Source organism: Boleophthalmus pectinirostris, unplaced genomic scaffold, assembly GCF_026225935.1.
Source record: "Boleophthalmus pectinirostris isolate CB_2022bp ecotype Guang Dong unplaced genomic scaffold, ASM2622593v1 HiC_scaffold_23, whole genome shotgun sequence".
Lineage (NCBI taxonomy): Eukaryota > Metazoa > Chordata > Actinopteri > Gobiiformes > Gobiidae > Boleophthalmus > Boleophthalmus pectinirostris.
This window is the reverse complement of record NW_026571207.1, coordinates 22,782,343-22,797,277: the sequence shown is the minus strand read 5'-3', so window position 1 is coordinate 22,797,277 and position 14,935 is coordinate 22,782,343. Positions and strand designations below refer to the sequence as shown.

Here is a 14,935-nt window from a genome sequence, read left to right as displayed (position 1 = left end):
ACTAGTGAGTGTGGGAACCACTGTCCAGGATGAAACATCCAAGCTCCTTGAGTACATCAAGGACAAGGCCCCGACAGATGAGGTGCTCAGAGAATGTCTCAGACAGTGGGGTCCAGAGGAAGAGGTGCTGGAGGGACCATCATGGCAGGACAAACCCCTACATGGGGCGTACCACCGGAACATAACTGAAGTGGCTGATATCAAGAAATCCTACCAATGGCTTGAGAGGGCTGGTCTGAAGGACAGCACAGAGGCACTGATCCTGGCTGCTCAGGAGCAGGCCCTGGGCACTCGAGCAATAGAGGCCCAGATCTACCACACCAGACAAGACCCACTGTGTAGACTGTGCAAAGAAGCTCCAGTCCAGCACATAACTGCAGGGTGTAAGATGCTGGCAGGGAAAGCATACATGGAGCGACATAACCAAGTTGCGGGCATAGTGTACAGAAACATCTGTGCAGAGTACGGGCTGGAAACCCCAGGATCAAGGTGGGAAACACCTCCAAAGGTTGTGGAGAATGACCGAGCCAAGATCCTGTGGGACTTCCAGATACAGACTGACAGAATGGTGATGGCGAACCAACCAGACATAGTGGTGGTGGATAAGAAACAGAGCAGAGCCGTGGTGGTTGACATCGCAATACCAAGCGATGGTAATATCAGGAAAAAGGAACACGAGAAGCTAGAGAAATACCAGGGGCTCAAGGAAGAGCTGGAGAGAGCCTGGAAAGTAAAGGCATCAGTGGTGCCTGTGGTGATCGGAGCACTCGGGGCTGTAACCCCCAAACTGGAAGAGTGGCTACAACAGATACCGGGAAAAACAACGGACATCTCAGTCCAGAAAAGTGCAGTACTGGGAACAGCAAAGATACTGCGCAGAACTCTCAAGCTCCCAGGCCTCTGGTAGAGGACCCGAGCTGAATGAGGGTGAGAGAGACCTACCACCGTGGAAGGTGAGAAACACATTTTTTTATATTTTATATATATATATATATATATATATATATATGAAACTACTTATATATAAGAACCATGGAGCAGATTTAAACCACAAAAATCAATTCTAAATCTACAATATTATTTTACTAAATCATGAGCTGCAATAAATAAACAGCAGAATGAAACAATTTAGTACTTAGTTTGCATCTGAAATGAGTTATAGAAGTTAGTAATTCAACCTTTTATGCTGCAGATCCCATTAGTGCAAAGAAAAAGTCTACATGATAAATACTGACCCTAAAAAAATATTGTTCCAGCTTTCATATATTGAACAACAGTCGATATAGTAATTATCATGACAGGCCTAACTCTAAATACCAACTTGCTGTTCTTGGCTTGATTCATACAGCATAGTTAAATACATATGATAAAAGCACGTATTACATTTGACGGTTAAACCGGGGCACCATTGTGGTCATTGTTGAACAGATATTGAATCTTGTCTTGGCTCTGTACTTGTAGAGAGACATTTTACCAAATTTACCATGTAGCTTTCTGGAGGTGGCACCTCATCTGCATTCTCTGAAAACAGAAAAAAATATATAGTGGAACATTCTCTATGGAGGCAGATTTTAGGTTTTATGTCATACTGAGGAATATTTTATCCACTCTAAAAAGTTACTTGGTGGGCCTATATGTTGAAATAACATAGACACAAGATGGGAAAGCATTTAGGTCTACAAATAGAATTATAATTTTTCATGGGAGCTTGCAATTATAGAGTGTCTGACATGTAAATTAGAGCCTCTAGTATAGTGTATTGAGTGTTGGCGTTGGCAGGGAAAGCTTCTGGTCTGCTCTATAATGTGAACTATACAAGGTGCCTATATGTGAACACTGTATTAACACATTAAGGTGAGCTCTGCATTCCTGCCTGAGCTCATTAGGCAGAAACCTGTGATTACCTGGTATCACCTGAAGTCAACCAACCCTAATTGGACCAGCCGTTGTCATGGAAACGGTCTGCATCTGTCCATGCGAGTGATTGACCTAAGTTAAACTCCAGTAATATCCCACAAACAAGTGCTCGCACCCGGCAACAAAGCAGCCTCGGCGCGTTTGACCGTCCGTGCATGAGTAGGCTGGTCCTGCCAAGATAAGCAGGGAGTGAGACAAACATTACAGAGTGAGAGACAGGAGAACCAGCAGGTAGCCACACAAGATACAAACATCTACAGGCTCAAGAAGGCACAGACACACCTTAGCTTAGGGATATGGTGAGGAGCACAGAGAGTCTTGTATTTTCAAACTTTATATTGACATAAAGCAAAAGTTTTGATACTAGATACCAAATCCGATACCACAGGGATAATAAAAAGATACCTTTTTAACCATAGAATGTTTTTTTTGTTTTGTTTTTTTTTGTTTTGTTTTTTACAAAAGTTATTATTACAACCCAGACCTTTCAAAAATCTTGAGAAAAGCTCTCATTTTGTTCTTTATGTGTTTCTTTGTTTTTTCATTATTTATAATTGCTCAAATTAGTACCTAGTTTTGAAAATAGTTTTAGTACTGATAAGTATCTTCTTGAGTACTGATACTTTTGACAACTGTAGAAAAGTATTTTCTTTGTAGAACTTGATAAAGTGTAGAAGGTGTAGTTTTGGAGATGTTCTGACCCAGTTGTGTAGTCGTCATCAGATCCCTACACCTGCCCATTTTCCTACTTCTAATACACAGACATTATGTTGTCTTTTCCCCACAGGTGCCTTATGAAAACACAATATGTCATTAATTTTCTCTGTCAGTGGTTATAATGTTGAAAGCTTGGTGTGTGATTTAGACAAATGTGTGGCTTTTACCAGTGTTGCTATTAGGTTTAAACCAAGATTTTTTAAAAGAACATTCACTTCTGTTTGCCAGTTTTCATAGTTACTGATTTTAGATTGAGAAAAAAAGTGCCTGAAAAAATACAATACCACAGACGAATTCAATCAGACCAAACTATCACTGCCTTTAAAAATAGTTTACTTTCTCAAGACTGGGATGCTATATGTAATATCCAAAATGCAGAATGTGCATACAATGAATTTATAAAAATATTTCTAGAGTTATATAATAGAAACTGTCCAATTGTATACTATAATAAAAAAGTAGATATAAAGAACACCCTTGGATAACAAAAGGTCTTCAAAATGCTTGCAATAAGAAAAATAGTCTATTCAGAAATTTTATAAAAAAGAGAACGATTGAGACAGAGACTAGATATAATACATATAAAAACAAATTAACTACAATTTTGTGTACAAGTAAGAGAGATTACTTTAGGAAATTATTAGATTATAATAAAAACAATGTGAAAGAGGTATGGAAAAATATTGAACAGTGTCATAAATAATAAAGCAAAAGCAGAAAACTATCCGAAATTCTTTACACATAATAATATAGATGAATATAACATGGAAATGGTGGCAAATAAGTTCAATCAGTTCTTTGCTAATGTGGGTCCAGATTTGGCAGCCAAAATCCCTCAACACACAGGAGAACGCCAACAACTAATTGACAGAAATCCCCATTCCATGTTTATTTCCGCTGTGGGTGAAAAGGAAATTGTCAGTACAGTCATGAAATGTAAAAATAAGAAATCAACTGATTACATTGATTTGGACATGGCCCTGATAAAACAAATAATTACAGTAATTGCCAAACCATTAGCACACATCTTCAATCTATCATTTCAAACTGGTACAGTTCCACTACAGATGAAGATAGCAAAAGTCATACCTTTATTTAAATCTGGAAACAAGCAGGAATTTACCAACTACAGACCAGTTTCTCTACTACCACAATTCTCAAAAATATTAGAACAGCTCTACAACACTAGACTGGAAAAAATTCATAGGTCAACACAACCTACTCAGTGATAGTCAGTACGGTTTCAGAACAAGCAGATCAACATCACTCGCTCTGATGGACTCAATTGAAGCAATAACCAATCACATTGATCAAAGGAGAATAATAGCAGGTATATTCATAGATTTAAAAAAGGCTTTTGACACAATAAATCATCAATTACTATTTAAAAAAAATGGAAAGGTATGGAATAAGAGGGGTAGCTTTAAAGTGGCTAAAAAGTTATTTAGTAAACCGAAAACAATTTGTCAAACTGGGTGAACACTGCTCTTCACATGAGGACATTGTCTGTGGCCTGCCACAGGGGTCCGTGTTAGGGCCTAAATTATTTATTTTATATATTAACGATCTATGCAAAGTGTCTACATTGTTTAAAGCAGTGTTATTTGCAGATGACACAAATTTATTTTGTTATGGAGACAACATACAACAGTTATTAGCTGATATAACATCTGAAATGATACAGCTAAAAATATGGTTTGACACAAATAAATTATCTCTAAATTTGAATAAAACTAAAATAATGCTATTTGGGAATTATAAGGAAGACAAATACAGTTACAGATACAAGGTGTAAGAATAGAGCAGGTCAAGGAGAATACATTTTTAGGGGTCATAATTGATGAGAAGATTAACTGGAAAGCCCACATCCAATATATACATAATAAAATATCAAAAAGTATTGCAGTATTAAACAAAGCAAAGTATGTCTTAGATCACAGAGCACTACACACACTTTATTGTTCACTGGTTTTACCATATTTAACATACTGTGCAGAAATTTGGGGCAATAACTATAAAACTGCAATAGAACCATTGATAAAACTTCAAAAAAAAGCAATAAGAATTATTTATAATGTCAAATTTCATGACCACACTAATCCACTGTTTATTCATGCCAAATTACTCAAACTGAATGATTTGATTCTGTACCAAACTGCACAAGTCATGTATAAAGCTAAAAATAAGCACTTACCAAAAAATCTTCAACTACTTTTTTGTGAAAGGGAAACAAACTATAACTTAAGAGGCGTTTTGAATTTTAAATTGCCTCGTGCTCGAACGACAAGAAAAAGTTTTTGTGTCTCTGTTTGTGGTGTGAAATTATGGAACAGCTTGAAAATAGAATTAAAACTTTGTTCGAATATACATGTATTCAAAAGGGCAATTAAAAAATTAATTATTTCAAAATACTGTGCGGAAGAAATGAGTGCTTAGTGTATATGTGTGCATGTATATGTATGTGTATGTATATGGGTGTATATATATGTATATATATATATATATATAGGTATGCATGGGTATGTGATGTGTATGTAGGTATGTATATATTATATCTGTGTATATGATGTGTACTATATCTGTGTACATAATATACATATATTTGTTGTTGTCTGTTAGATTGTAATGCAATGGAGGTACTGTGCAATTACTGCTTATAATGTACAGGAAATGAGAAGTCTGTATTTGTTCTTCGTTAATTTGGGACTGTAGAAAAAAGGGGTGGGGTTAAATAAGTATTTACTTCCTCCCACTCCTTTTTCGGACACAAGGAAAATTCTGTGTAACATTTATTTTGCCTGTTATTATAGAATAGAAATAGTTACTTTTTGTGTTATATCTATGTATTTACGTTTTTGTCTTTTTTTATTATTTAGTTTTTTGTTTTTGTTTTTTAATTTATGTTCTATGTATTACTGTCCGAAATAAATAAACATAATAATAATAATAATAATAATAATTAAAAAATTCCAGTGTCACTCACAATGATTATGTCTTGGATTCGTCAGTTCTGCCACTGTTTATGTCATCAAAGCAGTTTTCCCAAGCTATGTTAAAGGAATTTGGATTCTGTGGCTTACAAAACAAATTTTTTCCGAAAGATTGGTGGACTTTTCCAACTTCTTCGTACATTTTGGTGGATTGGATTGATTATAAGTGTCATCTCTGAATGGCAAATAAGAAATTCTGGAAAAATATAAACATAAACAATAAGAGCATTACCTAGACACAGGAGCTCGAAAATACAATAGCAATTTCTAATAAATAAGAAAAATATAAGTTTGTCTTCTACCCACTCCTTTTTGAGAAATGTGCTGTCCTGTTTATAATATATAACTATGTAAATTATGTTTTTTTTTCTTGGCACAAACTCAAAATAAACAAATCAAAATAATAAAGTAATATTAGCATAACTGTAGCACGGTACCATCATGAATACAGATCTGTTTTTGCCCATTGCTCAAGAAAAGAAAGGCGAGAGGACAGTCTGCCTCTAGATTATTGTCACGTGAATCATACCAATTAAAGGTGTGTTATGTAACTTTTTTGTTGGGGGTTTGTGGGGTCAGCCACCTGCTTGTCTCCACTGTTTTGGCTGGACTATTCCACAGTATGGTTCTCAACTTTTCTGTTTCCTTGGAGACAGGCATGTGATGACTTCGGTCGAAATAACAGGTCAATTCTGTGGAGAGCCAACCCAATTCACTGTAAGAGTACATGTTTTTCAATACTTTTGTACAACTTGTAATTAAATACATGATCGATATGTTAAATGCCATTTTTTATCTACATTTTCACAACTTTTTGAGGATTCTTCTGCTTTGTTGTCCCTTAGCGCTGCTCTGTCCTCCCTCCAGGCTGTATGGTGCATTTCTCCACTGCCTCCTCTCTTGTGTGTCTGCTCTTGTCTTTTCTTCTGCCTTTTGTGTGTGTATGTGTGTGTGTGTGTGTGCCGCGTGTCCATCAGGTTTCTCATTATGATTGTCTGTTTTTACATCCCTTTGCCTCATTAAGCACCGCACACAGCACACGGAGGACAGCAGCCCTCGACTCCCAATGCCAATTTAGCGCTCCTCTCCATGGCGCTGGCGTTGTGTCTGCACCGTTGTCTCTGCATCTCCTGTGTCACAAATTACCCTGTTTCCTTGCATTAAGCCATTTCTCTCCTTAGTGCTCTCCTCTTCCCCTCATCCAACCCATCTGTGCTCATGGGAAGCCCAGTTCAGTGCACTCTTTATTTTGGGCCAGGCACCGGTGACAGTTGTCCCGATGTCCACTCTCAAAGTGGTCTCCAATGCTTTTGCACTAAAAATAATACAATAGATTCTGTGTGTCGACACTGAGAGTTCACGCGCTTTACCAAAAGTTATAGCGTATTTTTAACTGCTATAGCGACTATGAAATTCTGTTACTTGTTGCAACAGTAAGATATTTTACTGGTGTTTGTGAGATCATATTCTGTAAAGGAATGGACATGTCAATATAGTACTGGTTCTAAAATGTGTCCACTGTTGTTGTCAGTTGGTTTGTTGGTTAGACAACAAAAGTGCTGATGTTTTGGTATGGTGAAAATAATGACATACATATGTTATTTGGACTTCAAGTAATATACTGAGCTGTATGACAGAGGGCGTAAGGCTGGGTGAAATGGTGATACAAATAAAACTGTAAATATTCATAAGAAGAAGATTACTTTATTTGCTTGTTAAAGGTGAAAGAAAAATACCAAGTGTACATGAACTGTGATAAAAATTGTCATCTGGGTCCCAGGAAATTGTTAAATTATTTTTTGTCATATCACCCATGCCTACTTGTTCATCCATTTTTGTTGTTGGAACTCAGACTTTGGCCACTTCAACTTCGATCTACTTAAATTCAACTTGTGGCTAAATTTGATTAACTGTTTGTAAAAATGTCTTTGTTTTGTGTGTGTCCAGGTGAACGAGATCTACCACGACCAGTCCCTGGGAGCCAAAATCAACGTGGTACTGGTGCGGATTATCATGTTGGGCAATGGCAAGGTAAGAGCAGTTCTTAGAAAGTGTATGTCCCTGTGTTCGCTACACTAACTCTACAGTAAGCACAGACCAGACTTACACACATAAACAAACACGGCCAAAACACACACGTGCGCTCATCAACACGCACTGATGCCCCCGGCCTGTTATTCCAGTGCACTGAGCAAAAGAGAAACTAAAAGCATGCAGGGTCCCGGGGGAATGTTTTCAAGTCACACGCCTTCACAGTTCAGCACCAATGCGAGCACACACAGCAAACTCTTGTCCGTTATGCAATCTGCCTGCTTCCTCTTCCCGACCGGCTGCAACAGTGAATCATGGGAAGTCCAGGCAAAGATAAACAATCAATGATAGCCCTCCCTCATTCATAAACACACAGGGGTAGCATCCATTCTTCTCCTTTACTGTAACTCAATCTATCTGTGCGGACGGATGGGAGTGGAAGAGTAAGATAATGGAAAACCCCAAAGAAAGATACCATTTTATAGCTAGACAGGGCTGCTGTCATACAAAAGGATGCATTAAAGCCAAATTTTAATATGGATGGAAGGGTAGTCCAGGCTGCTAATCATATGTAACCGGTATACTGTTCAAAGTTTACATCTTCTGTAAAGGACCAAATGAACTGATCATTTCTCTATTACAGTGTCAAAGCATTTGACCTGTCATCTAAAGCAAAGTAGGATAAGCTTATAGTTCAGGCTGATGGGGGACAGAGGCCTCGCTCTATGGAAGATTTCATGTTTTGGAAAGAAATATCCAAAAGGAAAACCCATAATTGTTGACCATTATCATTATTTGTTAAGGACTGTTTCCACAAATCTGTTATATAAAATGTATGGCTCAACATCTTTTCAAATGACAACAATCATGTCATGGGGTTGAGTAATGATGATACTTTCTAAAGCTATTGTGAAAACCTTTCACCGTTACTTGTGGTGACAAAGGAGATGCTGAACTTTGTGGCAGTTTTTGTTTCATATGAATAGGCCCAGTAATTACAGAAATATTAATTTGCCATAAGCCAGGTCAAACATCTGCTTTTTGACAGTTAAACAGTTAAACAGCAAATTCCACCACTAATGTTTGTCCTCCAGCTCATTTTAAACTATAGGGATTATTTAATTGTGTGACATGAACGCAAAGGATTCAAATATGTGACATTATACAGGACAGCATGGCTCAACAAAATATATTAGAAAACAGGTACCACTTTATAACAACCTTATTTAGCCTTAATAAAGTATTAACAATTGTTCCCAAAAGGGCCGGAAAAAAAAAAAATGGCATATATACCTCAAAAATAGCAATAAGTTCAAATATTTGTCCAGAGAAACGCAAATATATTACAGAAATCTCTTTTAATTGATGAACTCAAACTTTAAGAAAAATGCAATTTCAACACAGTGTTTTAACATTAACTTGTATGCAAATAGGAATAAGTCCATTTTTGTTGGAAAATCCTGCAATCGGCATCCACTTTTCCCATTTTTGTCATTTTGCTGATGAGGGTGTCACAGTCAACAGTCAAAACGATCGTCCTTTAAGAGCATTTGGAAAGAGCCAAGTCTTCATTTGTGCTGCTCTGGTGGGAGGGGCCACGCACAGAGGCGCTGGAGACGCTGCTATGCTAAGCAGTGCAGAAAATTACCAATAATTTAATAGAAAATATAATTAAAATATTTTAGTAGAAAATCAGCCGAGAGCCGGAGCCATATATTTAACACCCCTGACTTAAATCATAATGAGAAATTTTTACAAAGATTTTAGCTTAGTACCATAACTCCTAACCTTAACCCTTTAACTAACCATTTACTGAGCTTGTATCATTCGGTATCATTCTATTGATTCATTATGAATTAAGTCTTTGTTCATGTGTTATTCAGATTATTAAACATGTAGTTAATCTGAAGTGTATATTAGTAGAACCATATAATAGTCTGTTGCATATTAGTACTGGCCTTCTGCTCTCCTTTTGGATTTTGGATATCATTGAACTGTTGTACAAGGATGCAAGCATTCATGCTGCTTCATCCTTATCTCTCTTCCTCTGTGTGTCCATGGTCTGAGCATCGATACACACTCACTCCTACATTGGTCATTCTGGACCAGCCCCGATGCTGCTCCAGCCAAAGCTCGCGGCTGTCCATCATCCCCAATTACCGTGGCAACAGAGCTGCACCCAGACAGCCTGCCGATTGGCTATGTGACCCTGAATGCAGGCACGCACAGGCACATGCACACTTAAAACATAAAAAAACACATACAAGCAAGCTTTTTTAGAGATCATAAAATATAGAGAAAGCACCTGATGCACGAGATTAAGTACACACATGTAAAGAGCGCAGTGTGTCTGAGGGGCTTTTGCAGCGCATTCACACTCCATCATGTGTGGAGAGGCAGGCCATATGTCTCTGCTGCAGCAAACTATGCACTCTCCTTGCTGTTTGGTTCAGCTATGCATGTGCAAAAAGAGCAAGAAAAGGGGGAAAATTAAGAGATGTCCAAAGATGGAGGGTAGAAAAGTGAGTGGGGCTTTTACAAGTACAACCAAGGTGAAAGGAAGGGCTGCCGGGGCATTGCAATGTATTATGCATTTAATCAAAAGTAAATGTTTTCTAATTGGGCATGTTTTTGGAGTAGCTCATTACAAAGAAGCACCCTGTTAGTTTTTCATGTTCATTATTTAAATCAGCAGGATCAGAGTAGCTATAATGCATTCTTTTGTGCATTTGTTTCAGTTCTTGTGCATGTTGTTGTACCTCAGCAGTTTGTGGGATGTGCTGATAAGTCACACACTGTGACACTGCCCCCTACAGGGAAGAGAGGAGTGTTGTAAGCCCAGTGAAGAGGAGCACCGGTGTTTGATGTGTACACAGATGGAGTCAGTTTCATGATTTGTGTTTGTGTGTGTCTTTTCCAGTCGACGAGTTTGATTGAACTGGGAAACCCTTCTCAGAGCCTGGAGAATGTGTGCCGGTGGGCTTTTCTCCAGCAGAAGCAGGACACGGGCGATGCGGAGTACCACGATCACGCCATATTTCTAACGCGGCAGGAGTTTGGTCCCACTGGCATGCAAGGTAACATCTCATTTGCATTACATCAAGTACAGTGAATTTAGATTTTTGTTTTGGCATGCACACATATCCAGCTATTCCATAACTGAACTCAGTTATTTCAGTAAACAAGTATGCCTCTTCTCTTTACAAATAAAAACATTACTAAATATTAATAATCATTTAATTTGTGTTGGAGTCAGTGGAGTCTTAGTCTGCTAATTGTTGTTGTTATTAGAAATGGTTATACGCACAGAAGCAACAGAAAGGAAAGTGCATGGCGTGAGTTAGCTGGAGTTTTGGGAGTGACTGGACAGTTTAATATTCCTATACCTTAATATATATATTACTATTAAGATATTTAATTACTATGAGACCCTTATCTTCTTGAGAACTTTTTCTAGTACCACACCACGCCCCCTTTTAGTAAAAAATCGATGCACAGGCCTGGTCGGCCAAGAATTCTTTCAGTAGACTACAGCCCTACATTTCATTTCCGTTTTTTTTTTTCTTTTTTTCATAACAAATCTGGAGTACAACATGTAACATAAAATACATAGTAACATAACATAATAATGAATGTAAAAACAGTGTATGCGTGTAGGACTGATGTATAAATCTGGCATCCAGACACAGCTCTGCCGGCCTAAGAGTGCCCTGCCTGTGGTTTGGTGGTTGGTGGTTTGACTGTGCAGCAGAGTGCAGGCTAACAGGCAGACCCAGGGGAGAGGCCTCTAAAGGCAGTGGCCAGCCTCTCCAGGAGCCCTTCAGCTGCCCTTGGGCTCAGCCTTCAGCTGCTCCAAATCAATAGACGGAGCGGGGCCAGCCACAGTGCCAGCCACAGCGCCACAATTATGGCCAACGCGGGCCACAGCGGCTCACAGGGAGTGGGAGATTGGCGTGCGAGGGGCAAAGGGTGACACACAGGGTCAGATGTAAACACAGCAGCCTGAATATATTTGTTACACTGTGTTTTATAAATGAGCATGTGGGAACAGGCAGACGGTTTGATACTGTCTGAGGCCAATTAAAGGTAATCAATATCCGCCACTGTGATTGACATGACTGACACTTCTGCACTGTGCGTGTGAACAGAGAGACAAGGGCCTATTGCTGCTGAAGTATCGTGAAAATATAATTTTTAGTTATAACTTACAGAAACAATTAAGTGTAAAAGCCACTGTTAAGCAGCCTTAGGTTTATCATCAATTATAGTTATTGCTAATTTCTCTTTCTCTTTTATGAGAAAATGTTAGGCCCTATTGTCCTAAAAGACACACAGTTTTAAAATATATTTTTGTGAATTAAAATTTTGTACCTACTAAACAAATAATAGATCAATACATGCTAGTATTCATGATCATAGATAGACTCATACTGAAAATGGAATTAGCTTCTTATAATAGAAAGTATTAAATAGAAATATAATAATATTCAAATCTCACAATATGATGTTATCACGATATGCACCTCACAGTCTTTGCTGCAATATTTATATTATAATAATATATTTTGGAGACTTTAACAGAATTGTGAAGATTTGTGGTATATGAATCATTGCTACCATAATTCAGAATTACATGATGTTATTGTTTTTGAGAGTTTTTATGATACAATATTACAATATTTTATTGTTACATCCCTAGTACTATAGTTACAAATAACATAAAAATGTTCTTTTACCCAATGAAAAAATTTGCTTGTCACACCCCTTTGTGCCCCAGGTTACGCCCCAGTCACTGGCATGTGCCATCCTGTGCGAAGCTGTACTTTGAACCACGAGGACGGCTTCTCCTCTGCCTTTGTGGTGGCTCATGAGACTGGACATGTGTAAGTAGCACTCTTAACAACAAACCAATGTACAATACAACTAAACACGAGTGATATATTCAATTCAAATGGTCACATTAAACAGGATCTGATTATCACATCTGCTTTCCTCTTTCTTTGTTGCTTGTTCTGTTTTCTCCTCCCACACATTCCCAATCTGTCTGGCCTGATCTGACTCTTCCATCCTTCTCTCTCTCTCCCTCCTCTCTCTCTCTCTCCTCTCTCTCTCTCTCTCTCTCTCTCTCTCTCTCTCTCTCTCTCTCTCTCTCTCTCTCTCTCTCTCTCTCTCTCTCTCTCTCTCTCTATATATATATATATGTATATATATACTGGTTGTGTTCAGACTCGGGATGGAGCATGATGGCCAGGGGAACCGTTGTGGGGACGAGGTGCACATGGGCAGCATCATGGCGCCTCTGGTGCAGGCTGCCTTCCACCGCTTCCACTGGTCCAGATGTAGCATGCAGGAGCTGGGGCGATACCTACAGTGAGTCACACAAAACAATAGCAGCACTTTGTGATGTCTGGGTGATTTTACTCTTCCGTAGCCATAGGTTTGGATGTATTTTATCTTTGGGATAACTCAATTCTTTTATGACCAGTAGAATAGTGTCTGTTTAGCTCTAGAAGAAAGAACCTATTTAACATGCAAAAAAGACCCAGAGCAACCAGTGTCCAGACCTTGGCTGAAGCAAGGTCTGATGAAAATCCACCTGCTTTTACTTTGTTATTGTTGCACTGAGCTACTACTTATGTACTTCTCCTTCATTCTCAGTTCCTATGACTGTCTTCGTGACGACCCCTTTGACCATAATTGGCCATCTCTGCCTCAACTTCCTGGTCTGTACTACTCCATGAATGAACAGTGCCGCTTCGACTTCGGTGCGGGGTACACGACATGCACCGCGGTAAGAAATCCCCTATAGTATGACTGCACGCACCAGCATATGAAGCAAAACCACTAACCTAGTCCCACTTAGCAGTAGTTGAGATTGCTCCACAATATAGTCCAAGGCAAATTCAGTTGAGTCTTATAAAAGCAGAAAATACATTGTTGACAGAAGTGGCGAGCTCTAATCAGCTATTCACATTTCTGTGATGTCTTGTGCTTCTTTCTCACGGCCACTGGTGGGATTGACATCTGTTTTAAAAGCAGGTAATTTGGCTTTGATAGTTCTCACCAACACTGTACATGAGGCTATAAACTTAAGTTTGATCCACAGTGCCTTCACATGATCCTGTCACTATTTCTATGTTTAGGAAATCTAGACTCAGTGTCTCAGAGTAGTATGAGTGTAGTTTCTTTTGTCTTTTGTCTGATTGTGAAGCCACTGTGGCCCTGTGCTGTAGAGGGAGTGTTGCTTGATTGACACAGGGCTTTTTCAGGGCTTTGCTCACGTTGCTAGTTATCCTTCATTCTCTTGTCAAACCCATTCCCCTCAGCTACAAAAGGCGGGCCAATTACAGGGAACACAGGTAAGGTAACCACACCTCCCCAACATGTGTTTCTGTGTCTGTGTGAATTATTCTGGTGCAGTGTCTTAATCAGTTTGGTCATTTCATATTGTGGACATCAGGCTGTAGGATTGTCAAACAATTATTTTAAACAGTTAAAATGCATTAATGTTTTCTATTTGAGGCAACATACAGTTCCTTTGTCCAAATATTAAGGGTGAGACAGTTCCCATGAGACGAGACACAAGATTGGGTCCAAAAGATCGAGACTTTGACATTATGTGTATAATAATTGCAATGCAATTTTTTTTGTTTTATGTTAAACTTTTGGTGTCATTGTCTGTTTGTTTTTTTGACAATGACAGCATCTTAAGAGGTATAACTCACCAGCATCATTTACTGTCCAATTCCAAAATCTCATAAGATAATTTTTCTCACGTGTGCACAATCTTGTGGCATGAGATCTTGTCCCTTTTAAATACATAAAAAATATGTTGCACAACTGAAAAGATGTCATAACATTGACAGCCTTGAAGAGCAAACATTCTCTGCACATAGAACATTCATTGTTTCTATGTTCCACTGTAGGATCCTCCAGTCTAATGTCATCTGTACCTGCACCTACCACAGTCAAGTCATTTATTGTAACTTGGTGTCTGACCCCCTAAAGGTCACTCGGGGTCATCCAGGTTAGGGCAGAGACTTTGAAAAGAAGGACACTAGACTGTGTCGATGCGGTGCACTCCTCATCAATGGATTTAATCAGACAAACAAGACAATTTGATCCTTTACCAATGTCCGGGGGCATTTTGGAGGTCACACAGGCCTGACCTTTTGGCCCCTTCCCTATAACGTACCCTGTGACCTGAATCTGAGCAGTGTGTTGTGGAGATGATCCCTGGCTGAGTTTGCATGAATGGTCTGTGTTTGTGGAACGTAGTG

General features: G+C 38.7%; 1 protein-coding gene across 1 annotated transcript in view; it reads left to right on the top strand.

Moving 5' to 3' along the window:
- Positions 1 to 14,935, top strand: part of LOC110157629 (A disintegrin and metalloproteinase with thrombospondin motifs 2-like) — a 118,869-nt gene that overhangs the window by 91,784 nt on the left and 12,150 nt on the right. The window contains exons 5-9 of the mRNA XM_055159152.1: positions 7,572 to 7,655; positions 10,576 to 10,732; positions 12,433 to 12,538; positions 12,882 to 13,025; positions 13,314 to 13,446. Coding sequence (XP_055015127.1) covers positions 7,572 to 7,655; positions 10,576 to 10,732; positions 12,433 to 12,538; positions 12,882 to 13,025; positions 13,314 to 13,446 — 624 coding nt within the window. The remainder of the gene's footprint in view (positions 1 to 7,571; positions 7,656 to 10,575; positions 10,733 to 12,432; positions 12,539 to 12,881; positions 13,026 to 13,313; positions 13,447 to 14,935) is intronic.